The sequence below is a fragment of the Limulus polyphemus genome, unplaced genomic scaffold (genome assembly GCF_000517525.1).
Source record: "Limulus polyphemus unplaced genomic scaffold, Limulus_polyphemus-2.1.2 Scaffold1729, whole genome shotgun sequence".
NCBI classification, from domain to species: domain Eukaryota; kingdom Metazoa; phylum Arthropoda; class Merostomata; order Xiphosura; family Limulidae; genus Limulus; species Limulus polyphemus.
The window spans coordinates 59350-71849 of record NW_013667339.1 but is presented as its reverse complement, the minus strand read 5'-3'; the positions used below and the strand labels follow the sequence as shown (position 1 = coordinate 71849).

Below are 12500 nucleotides of genomic sequence, written 5' to 3'. Positions count from 1 at the left end.
GATGAAAACTTGATGGTTGCATTATTTAAAAAAAAATTTTTGAAAACAGAAGACAGCATGAGGAGTTGAAACTTTCAATATGATTGCCTTAAAGAATCAAATGTTTAAAAAATATCCATGTAATTACATGTACAAACATGCTAACATGACTTGTGTTAATTGAGATTGGAATGCAAGGGGAATCAATAAAAAACTGTGTATTATTTTTACAAATCTGATCAAAAATAATGCAACTATATAAATTATAACTATAAAAGTAACACAAATGATGAAAACAGTTCTGTATGGCATACTTACTAGAAAGAATATTATAAATAAATACACCAGAAAATGGAAAATTATAACAATTAGATTATATTAAACCATCTGTTGCGTAGTCTCATATTTTAAACCAATTTGTTATTTCTATGTAGTTGAAGCTCTCATATCAAAACTTAAATGAAACATACAGAATCTAAAATCTAACTGTGTTGATACATCATAAACCTCATTCTTCAGTTTCCTGATTATGTTGGTATGCTAGTTACAGAGTATAATTTACTCATATTTTGGACAGGATTGTGAATAACAGAAGATTTACAAATGCACCTTCAGATTTCTTCTGATTCCTTAAGTAACTGGGAAAGATCTCAAAAAAGGATTATTTGAGAAAGTTGATTAGAAATGTCTCTATCCATCTACATGAAATGCTTTTTTTGTGTACTTCAGGTTACATAATTCTCCAGGGCAATAAATTGGCTAACATCGCCATAAAAGGCCCTTCATTCCAAATACAGTTTTATTAGCTTACTTTGGTAGTTATCATGGCTCATATACCCAAAATTTAACAAATATTTCGACCCACCAAATTTATGGTCTTCCAAGTTAAAAGTAAATATTTATATGGCAAGTATCAATTCTGCCTCTACAAAACGGCTTCACATTAATAGACTTACTACAAATTTTTTTGAAGGCTAATTGAAAGTTGGTGAATTCCAGCTGTTATCATTTCTGTTGAAAATTCCCTTCAATTACTGAACATATTTTAATTTCTTCTTTGAAAATTGTGCACATGGTCTACATTGAACCCTCCTTTTCTCCCTAAGTATTTTTAATCTCCAAAATTTTTTTTGGGTGCCAAAGTTCTGTGTCCAGTTGTCTAAACTTAGTTCAAGATAATGTGCTAAATATTAATATCCTGCTTATCTTTCCAATAAAATTTATTCTTTTTTATTTCATTTCCCAGCTCTAACTCATGTGGAGTTTCCCCTACAAGGCCATAAAAATAATTAATGTTGTGATAAACAATATATATGACCTTACCTTTATAATGATTAAAAGGTATTAGTCCATTTCATTAAATAATATAAATCTCTCAACAAAACTTTAAAATCTATAGTGCAGTATAGAATGCTAATTAATTTCATATCTTCACACTTAACCAATTTACTGGTTACTCCTTTATCAACGTGATTAATTAAAATGAAAATTAGCAAACAACCCAAAAGAGAACCCTAAGGTATATCACTTATAACATCAATTCAATGTGATATGGCCCATATATTTATAGAAATATTCTGCCTTATACTCTGATTACATTTAACTACCTTACCTCCTGCTTCACTAGATCATAGATGCACTCTTCTGAAGTCTCTTATGTAGTACCTTAACAAACAAGCTTTTCTAAACTAATGTTCATGTACTACACCAATTCCACTATACTTAAGCCTAAGGATTACATGTAATACTTTCAAAGAACGTAAATTTATAAGACATGACATTCCCTATCTAAATCCTAGCTTCATAAGTACTAGTAGAGCTATTTAAATCCATGCTGCTATAGTGCTATCTCAATATCTGTAAGTGTGATAACATAAAACTTCCTAAATGCTCTTGTAGAACTTCTTTAATTATATACTAATATTTTCCCAACCACTGAATAAGCCTAAATGGTTAATAATTACTTCAACATTGTTTACACCCTTTCTTATAGTTATAATATAAACCATTGTGATACTAATTTCCAATCTTCCAGCACCTCACTACTTTTTATCCTTTCCAGACTAAGACTAGAGCCTAGTAGAGGATGTGACCCGAAGAGTTTCGGTTACCGATTTACCTCGACTTTGACTTTCTTATAATGGAAATACTTAAACAAATTGCATGAAACGTATTTTCAGTATCAGTTTTCAAAATTCCTACATTTGATTTAGTGTATATTTCAAAATTGTTGTAACTTGTAAATCACTTTTTGAAAAAAATCCTTTAAAATACTAACTTTCGTCTTGGAATTTCAATTTGTGTTACATTTACAATCAACCAGAAAATCCTATTTTATATATCAGTCAACTTCAACTTGATTGATTTTCATTAATATATTTCTCTCTTAACAGTTAAAGTTGAAAGTAAAATTTAATTTTGCTGATTGCATTAGTTACTACTTTACAGCTACAAATCTTTAAAAAATAAACTGCATGAATTGACAGCAATTTAATGTTACTCTAAAACCTGACCTTTCAAATTTGTGCCAGGTAAAGCAAGGTTACATCATTCTCCAAATAAGTAAAAAACACACACAACAAACGTCGTTTTATTTTAACCGTCTGTTGCGTCAGCGAGGTCACGTGACTAGTGTCACGTCCCCTGCTTTCTGGAAATATCTTGTACCTTCGTGAATTGTCGGGAGATTACTAGATATAGGGTATTCTGGTATATATATATAAGAGGGTGACGGCGTGACGCAATAATGTGTGTGTAGGTAATGAGTAATTGAACTGCAGTCAGAGAGAGACATATTTTTGAAGTTAACGTTCGTTGTTAAAACGTTTGTAAAAGAGCGACTGTTGAAAATAAGTGTATCGTGAAGTTATATTCAGAAAGAATAAACCAGTTTTATTAAGTAAGGACTTGTGTCGCTAAAGTTTCGTCGGAACGAAGTTACGGAAAGTTAATTAACAAACAGAGACGTAACACTTCGTTCTACCATTACGACTTCGTCACTGATGTAAGTGAAGTGTAATATATATATATATGTAATATCCAAATATTTGTTTATCTGTCACACTCTGTATCTCCTGAGCGGTTAATCGTACAATATATATATATGTGTGTGTACACATCAAACTGCTTCTTTTCAAAGTATATTACAGGAAAATTATTTATCTTTTTGCCATTCCTAAAATTTCATATAAATATCAATGTCGATCCGTCGGTCTTCATATGTGCTGAATGGTCAATCTAAAAAAAACTATTTATTAAAAAAAATATTTCTTTTTGTGAGGGAATTTCATGAAAAAACAACAATAAACAAACGTGACTTCGACTAATTGAAAGAAAATTTTGAAATAGGAGCATGAACAGAAAAACTGCCTAAAGAGAGGAAAATGTTTGAGTATATATTTCTTGTTATTCAGTTTACGTTTATTTTTTATTCTTTTCCACGTCAGTATTATATACGTGCATAATTTTATTGTAACATGTAGAATAAGTTTATTTGAATTGAATATCTATCCTTTGACACATCTTATAGAAATGACAACTATCAAAAAGCACTCACTTCAGTAACGGTCTTTTCTTGCGCTCAGTAAAACGATAAGAAACAGTAGCATCTAACGGAAAAAAAATCCCCTTGGCTAATTAGCGAACCTGAGCGCTCTATTGTGCTGGATGCACTCATTACAATGAAACACTAACATTATTGCCAGCAGAGCATTGTACTCAGTCTTATTTGCTTAAAACAAGCTCAATGCAATTTTTCTCATTGATATAACACATGGAAAGGCAAAAGATGGTTGTAAACAGCCCACTAGGCAATCATAATGCATATACGCTCTGATCCAAGGGATTGGGTTGACTAGTCATTTGTTATTTATTCCTCACCATTTTTAGGCAAATTATTCAACGGACATCTGCTAGTAGTTAATAATTTTATTTAAGTCATTTACAAATCAGGATTACGGTGAGGTTTAATAGCATAAAATTATTTATTTACACTAAGTTCCAATGTAAATAAGAAGAGAATGCACTTTTTTAATATAAAGAAGTGGAGATCAAGATTTGCTAATTGCTACCCGACACTAGAGCAACAAGGCAAACAAACACAATCCCAGCCTTGCTTCAACAATTTAGTAGATAGGCCTAAAATTTGTTTTGGCCTGGTGGTTAAGGCTCTCAACTTACAATGTGTGTGATCTAAACCCTTCAACAAACATGTTCCCTCTTTCAGCTGTGGGGCGTTATAATGTACAATCAATCCCACTATTTGTTGGTAAACAGTAACCAAATAGTTCAAAGTGGGTGATGTTGACTAGCTACCTTCTCTCTATCCTATTTGTTCAAAATTCGGGAGCGCTAGCGCAGATAAGCTTTCGATAGCTTTGCGCAAAATTAAAAAGTAAATATATTATTTTGTCCATTGCCGATTTGAAATCACTGGTGTTAAAAATTAGTATTTCAAATGATCAGATCAATCATTTGTATTCCGCAAGACACTACCAGAAACACTTTCGTTCAATATCAAAAAACTGTAAGACAAAAGTTTATCTGAAACGCTATTAATCTATGCAGCGTAATACCTAACGTTTAAACGCCGAAAGTTAGAGAATTATTGGAAACCAATAGGCCTAAAATGTGATAAAAATAATTTTAATTACGGAAATTTTGGGCCTATTGGTTTTTAATTCTTCACCAACTTTCGGCGTTTAAACAGTAACATGGTATATATATACACACACTCGAAGTAAATAATCCAAGTTTACTATTACATTTTCAAACTTAATAAGAATATTCAAAGTAACTTAAGAAGAATTAATATTTTTAAATACAGTTATTAAGAATTAAAGTTTAACTAAGTAAGTCAGATCCTTCTTATGTTTTTAATCTATAATAATAAAATAGCGTGTCTGTGGGTCTGTGTGTATGACCGCCATAACTCCAAGGGGAAAGAACCTAGAAACCTGAAATTTTGCACACATACTAAGTGGACCTTGAGGATCTTCACCTGGGTATTATTAGTTGTCCACGCGCGTGCGGATCTTTTTAATGAGGTAAGACAGGGAAAAAACACATAAAAAAGAATATGTGACCGCCATATCTCAAAGAGGAAAGAACCTAGAAACCTGACGTTTTGCACCCATACTAAATGGACCCTGAGGATCTGCATCTGGGTATTATTACTTGTCTACGTACGTGCGCGCATGCGCGTGTGCATTTTTTTAATAAGGCAAGCTAGCGAAAAGCCATATAGAAAAAAATATGTGACCACCATAGCTCCAAGAACAAAGAACCTAGAAACCTGAAATTTTGCACTGTTAGGGTATACATCTGGGTATATTACTACCTGTCCACGTGCGCGAGCGCATCTTTTTATGCGAAAAACTACATAATAAAGAAATATGTCCGCCACAGAATGTTAGAGTATTTTAACTACTATGGAATGTTATAGTGTTTTTCCTTAACTATTATGGGATGCTATAGAGTGATTTTTAAAACTATCATGGATGTTACAGGATAGTTATAATTATTAAGAGATGTGTGTGTATTTTCTTATAGCAAAGCCACATTGGGCTATCTATTGTGTCCATCGAGGGGAATCGAACCCCTGAGTTTAGAGTTGTAAATCCGAAGACTTACCGCTGTCCCAGCGGGGGACATTAGGGAATGTGTATTTTAACTATCATGGGATGTTATAGATTGGTTTTAACTATTATAGGACGTTATAGAGTGTTTAACAATTATGGGATGTTTGTTACAAGTGAAAACACCTGTCTTTTAACCTATAACACGTATTGGAATGCCTTCAATCTGATACACACACGTGTTATAACCTGTAACACTCACAGTGGTTTTTAACTATTATGGGAGGTTATATTGTCGATAACGCTTTCACGCTCCTTTTTTGGTAATGATCAACAATATACGTTGTCGCTTAGAAACAAAACTATTATAGAATGTTATAGCGTGTTTTAACTATAATCTGATGTATAGGGTAATTTTACTATTATGAGACTAGCGTATGACCCGTCAAAAATGAAGGGGCAAGTACCACCACCACATGTTCCCGTAAAGCTTTTTAAGCAGTCAACTGCAAATTGTGGTTAGAAGGTTGTGTGTTATTTGGGGCGCACTTAGAAATTAAGGCAGATTCAAATTGAGTCTAAGGGGCCAATATTAAAATATTTTTGTTTAAAAAAGGAAAAACTTTGAGCTCTAGCAGGATATGAAGGCCTCCGGTAATTACTGAAACCTTCCTGTAGGCAACAATGGTTATAGTTTCTAGAAAATGAAAGAAAGCAACCATTTTTCCTCAAAATGTTTAGAAAGAGATAAATACTAATGATGGAGTTTGTAGACATCGAGAAGTTGGATTAAATATTGTTGTTATAGTTTTTGTTGAGCGGGTTATTTGGATTATTCGGTAAAAATAATATTGCAAAGTCAAAACCACCTAATGACAACGAAAGTGTTTTATTTCTTAAACCTAAATTTCTACAAGTTAGATTAATGAATGTTGGCTGGTAGGCCTAAGTTCAGAATAGAAGCTAACACAACAATTTCATTTTGATATTTGGTAATTGTAGTTTAATATTTAGTAAGTGCAGTACCTCTCGTAGTTCTAGTATTTCGTTAAAACATAAAAACAAAATTCACAAACTGGACTAACTAACAAATTCGCTAACTCAATAATCAATCATCGTTATCTACTCTAGAGTAATTTGCATTTTTATATTGCTCAAATCATTTCTTAAACTGTCAAAAACATTTCAAAAGTTGAGCTATATGCTCATCACAACACGAAGAAGCCAAAAATTAAAATAAAACATAGCCTATAACAATATGTTTACAAGTGTTGCCATGGTGCTACTGTTTCGGTCGTATCCAACTAGTTTTGCAGTGTTTCTTTGAAAATCTGAATAATTCCTGAAATAGGGTTTGTTTATAAACATGTTTAACACAATAATATTTTTACGCTCTTTTAATTGGTTTTACATTTCAAGTTACAAATTCATAAAAATGGTACTTAAATCACTTATCGCCGTAACAATATTGAATTAAAGGTAATAAATTTTAGGAATTAATCAACTGATAAATACAAAGTAAACAATATTTTTCGAACACAAACGTGCACTAATCCACGTTCCAAGATGTTGCTGTGCACGTAATTCAACGAGAATAAATGTAATAGCTTATCTAAACTAAAACGTCAATAAGTATAAGATTCATTGTATACTCACTTCAAACAGATCGAACCAAAAGGTAACCTAGTTCACACTTAACTTTATGTCTTCCAGAGTTATTATAATCGAGGCAGACACCCAAGAACAAAACCTTGAATTTTATCAATATCTAAATGAACTGCAGCATGTGATAAAGTTTTACTTTGTCAGAAAACACCTCTTGAGCAAAGTTCCTTCCTGCACTTGAAACTAGCGCACACTATACTTTTACTTCAAACTAATCTTCTAATAAACACGAGTACACTGATATATATATAAAGCATTGTTGTCTGCCTTTATGGAGTGTATTGACTACTGGGGGGGGGGGATGGGGCTAATCAGAAATATTTTTGGCCTCCTCCCTAAAAAATACTAAATGCACTAATTGCATTATATCCACAAAGCATAAAAATATAATAACACAAAATATACTAATACACATTAAAAGGTGCTTTGTACTCACTCTAATATCGCTGCGCCAGTATCTTTTTTCAAGTCTTGCACACTTATAAACGCTTAGCAAGGTCTGGTGGTTAGGACAATCAACGCCTAATATACAGGTCGCGAGCTCTAACATGCTTGCCCTTTCAGCTGTAGAAGCGTTATAATGCGATGGCCAATCCCACTATTCGTAAGTAAAAGAGTATCCCAAAAGTGTGTAGTGGATGGTGTTGACTAGCTCCTTTCCATCTAGTCTATCAGTTCTAAATTAGAGACAACAACTAGTCCTCGAGTATCTTTGAGCGAAATTCAACAAACAAACAAAATCAGCTGCAATTTTTTAAACGACGTTACAGAGTGATGTGTTTTTGGATGTATTGTCAGTCCGTTATAGAGTGATGTGTTTTTGGATGTATTGACAGTTCGTTATAGAGTGATGTGTTTTTGGATGTATTGCCAGTCCGTTACAGAGTGATATGTTTTTGGATGTATTGACAGTTCGTTATAGAGTGATGTGTTTTTGGATGTATTGACAGTTCGTTACAGAGTGATGTGTTTTTGGATGTATTGACAGTCCGTTATAGAGTGATATGTTTTTGGATGTATTGACAGTCCATTACAGAGTGATATGTTTTTGGATGTATTGACAGTTCGTTATAGAGTGATGTGTTTTTGGATGTATTGACAGTCGTTAAGAGTGATGTGTTTTTGGATGTATTGACAGTCCGTTACAGAGTGATGTGTTTTTGGATGTACTGACAATCCGTTACAGAGTGATATGTTTTTGGATGTATTGACAGTCCGTTACAGAGTGATGTGTTTTTGGATGTATTGACAGTCCGTTATGGAGTGATGTGTTTTTGGATGTATTGACAGTACGTTACGGAGTGATTTGTTTTTGGATGTATTGACAGTCCATTACAGAGTGATTTGTTTTTAGATGTATTGATAGTTCGTTACAGAGTGATGTGTTTTTGGATGTATTGACAGTCCGTTACAGAGTGATGTGTTTTTAGATGTATTGATTGAAAAGTTTTATTTATTTTCTCAAATGACTATAATGCCAAAACAGACAAAAGCCAATGTTAAAATGAAAATAATAATGAGCTGTGCAGGGCCCTAAGCTATTGTTTAGTCTGCTTATGCCTAGGCCGCCATTGGTTTTGATAACAACTTGCTTCGAGGAACTGGCTGAACCAATTTCGATTGAATTTGGTTGAGAAACTCAGGTAGATTCCCCCAAAGAAAATAACTGAATAATCAAACAACGAATGGTTCCGGTTTGGCATTTATTTCCATTTTCACTACGTGAAGCCGACGCCAAACAAAAGCGACATTTAATGCCGTGAACAACACGAGTATTTTTACTGTTCGCTCATACTTAATTAGTAGACCAACATGACTTATTATGCAAGCATACACACACACACACACAAGTTGTTCCGCTATTCATGTGGTAGAAATCTACGGAATTTATGCTGATTGAGGCGTGCGCACATTTCCTGTTATAAATAGATACCTATTTTAAGATGACATTTGGTTTAGAGATATAGTCATCGGATTATGATATTCAACCCAAAAATATTCTTGAAAAGCACAAAAGCGAGATATGACTGTAACTAAACTGTCCCAGTAGACCAAATAAACGGTCAAAATTAAAATTTGTAATTGAAAAACTTGTTATTAAATGTGTTGTTGTTGTTGCTCATTATTAAGCCCAAAGGGTTATCTGTGCTCTGCCCACAACGGTTATCGAAACCCGGTTTCTAAAAGAAATAAGTCCGCAGACATACCGCTGTGCCACTAGAGCAGTAGGAACAGATGATGTTAGAACCTGTAAATCAGAAGAACTTCTTAAAAAGTTTAGAGACCTCTATCGGAGGCTTAGGGTAGGGATGGGGTATGGGTTATTATCTCCGTGTGATACTACAAAAGCTGCGAGTGTGTTATAAGACTGACAGCTAATTCCTTAGTGTAAACGGTGGGTGGTAGGGTGCTGCTAACTAGCTGCCTTCCCTCTGGTCAGTAGATCAAAATTAGGGACAGCAGCAAATAGCTTTAGTGGCTTCACGATAAGTACAAAAACACAAGTACATAGATTTAGGTATATAAATAAATGGGTGACCCTTCCAGGTGGTGCTCCAATGGGCTAGATGCGAGAATGACTTCTCAGTAGGATACAAGGATTATTAGGTCTAGTTAGACCTGTGGGTTAGTCTTCAGGGTAACTAATTTATAATATATTTTGATCAAAGCAAGCTATCTACATAGATCATTATTATAAATCAGCCCGGTAATAAGCTAACTAATTAAATATGCTGTTTTTACGTTCTAGTTTATAATGCATTTTTCGTCACTTTGGTATTAATTTTGCGAAGAATCAGTAGCCTTTCCACTAACGAATTATCTCACGACATTACTCAGACATGATACAACTTGTACGTGTGTCACACATAATAGGTATTGCAGCATTTAGCCTAATTGCGTTTTCTACTAGTTTCTAAACATGGTAGCATCTTATTCGGTATTAAAGAGTGGCAGCACTGGTGGTCGTAATACTCATATTACAGACAGACAGTCGTTATATGATTTAAGTTATACATCATTCTCGCCCATTGTATTACCACTGTATATATTCCACAGATGGTCACGGTAACGGCAGTGACAGCAACATCAAGAACAATCCAAAAACAACATTCTCAGCTGGGAGGGGGATTGTGGATATAAAACATTGTCTTATGCTACATTTCCTTAAAAAGCCTGCAATGGGCACTCACTCGTGCGGAAATGTACATCCTTATTAATTTCTCAAAGAGAAAAGGACTTTCTAAGCTTTGTTATGTATGAACATTCTAGGTCAAATAAATATAAATATGCAACTTGTGGGTTGAAGTTACTTCCGAAAAGTATTTCTTCCAAATTTTGGAAGACATGTTGCCTTAATTACACAAATGTGTCATCAAGTGAAAAAAAATACACAGCTTGTAAGTATTCGTTTAATGCGAAATAATGATATATTTATAAATAAGGTATCATAGAAAAATTGCCCTCAGTGGCTCAGAGGAAAGTCATTCATTCTGGCAGTTATTTTGATGAAAAGTAATTCCTAGAGAAATAAATAATCATTAGGGGTGCTCAAAGATTAAGCAATCTTCCTTCGCCCCGTTCGAGGCTGGTAAATTTTGAATTTAGCACGTGTATCAGGCTATTATAGGTTGATTGAGATTATAGAACTTGTAGAGATAAAAACAAAAATAAACAACACCTAGCTAGCTAAACGAGGCATAAGGATGGCAGAAGTGAAGGTAGGCGATCTTGAGACATGTAGTGGTGATGATGAAGAAGAGAAGTCGACTCAGACAAACTACGCCAACAAACGGGTCTTGTCAGAGCCTGGCAGGGATCAACAAATCCAAGTGCCGTGGCTAGGATCTACAGATCCAATGCATACACATTTTTGTATGGGAGGAAACGGGAGTATCCCGAGAAAACCCACTTTCACTAGTCGGGACCGAATAAAGCCCGACTAATGCCCAGGTGAAGGATTAGTGGAGGTTGAATACTTGAGAACTCGAAAGATACTAAAACAAACTAGATGTTGTTAACTAGGTTACGGTGGAGAGGTGTTGTCATGGATAAAGATATATGGGGATAGGTATTTACGCTAGGGTTGGGGGGCGGCAGCAATTATATGGAAGTTGTAAGGGTAAGGATGGAGTTATAGTTTGACATAGAATACGTTCGTGTTTTAGCCTCAAAGCCTTTGGTATTCTCTTTACATTAATGATAGTACAAACACATGATAGGGCAACAAGGAGAATGAAAAAAGATTTAGAACAAAACAAGTTCAATGATAATTTTTAAGATGAGTGTTTCAGTTTTAAAGATACACATTGTAGCAATAATAAGCTTAGTCGCTATAATTCTTATATCACGAGTCTTAGGCAAGAAGTGCCCCCCAGTAGCACAGCGGTATGTCTGCGGACTTACAACGCTAGAATCCGGGTTTCGATACCCTTGGTGGGCAGAGCACAGATAGCCCATTGTGTAGCTTTGTGCTTAATTTCAAACAAACCATCTAGGCAAGAAGTAGATAAGCTCAGAGCTTTAATTGAAATGGGAGTCTAAGATACAATGAAAATTGACGATATTTAGTGAGAAGCGAAGCACTATTAATAAAAGGAAATATTTCGAAATTGCAGATTGTAAATAATTTAATAGTGATAAACTTTTCAAAAAAAAGAGGGTGGGGGTCGCTTTTAAATAAGGGACGAACTCAAGCTTGAGTTATAATAAGGTGCTGATTTCAAGGGAGGAAAGTTTTTAATTGGTATTTATTGCAAGTCACCTGCTTAGGCAAATGATAACAAAGAGGTACTGTATAATGAGATCAAAAATATTACTAAAAAATAACTATACAATAAATGTTGGGTGCTTTGATTCTAGGAACAGTCACTAGGGTTGTATGGAGTCAAACTGTGAGAAATAGAGTCTGTTTGAAGTTATTTAGGATAGCATTCTATTTTAAGTGGTCAGAGAGTCAGCTAGTGGGGATAACATTTTGGATTTACTGTTAACGTCTAATGAGGATATGTTTGCAGGAGAAGTGCAATCATTGCTTAATTAGATGTGATATATTGATACATGCCGAGATAAAAAAATAAAATAAAATTTAACTCATAATTTTTCAGAAAGTGAATTTTAAAGCCATAAGACGAGATTTATTATTAGAAAAATAGGGATAATGAGTTAGAAAATAATGGAGGACACATCTGGAAAATATGTAAAGATAACTTCCCTTTTATAGATATGTTTCTAACAAAAAAAAGTTAACTGGGAAAACCAAACCTAACTGGCTTACTTAAG

At 34.0% G+C, this 12500-nt stretch overlaps 1 protein-coding gene across 8 annotated transcripts in view; it reads right to left on the bottom strand.

The window, feature by feature from the left end:
• Positions 1 to 7357, bottom strand: part of LOC106464733 (beta-hexosaminidase subunit alpha-like) — a 41129-nt gene extending 33772 nt beyond the window's left edge. The window contains exon 1 of one of the 8 annotated variants that reach the window (XM_022392505.1): positions 7212 to 7357. Coding sequence is in view for 1 of the 8 variants with exons in the window: in XM_022392504.1 (XP_022248212.1) it covers positions 1944 to 1951 (8 nt within the window). In the remaining 7 variants the exon portion in view is untranslated. Of the gene's footprint in view, positions 1 to 935; positions 1008 to 1302; positions 1400 to 1591; positions 1914 to 1943; positions 1967 to 2017; positions 2109 to 2257; positions 2311 to 2492; positions 2571 to 7211 lie in introns of those variants that run through there. The other 7 variants (XM_022392506.1, XM_022392508.1, XM_013924886.2 and 4 more) reach the window with 7 other exon arrangements.
• Between the last annotated feature and the right edge of the window lie 5143 nt (positions 7358 to 12500).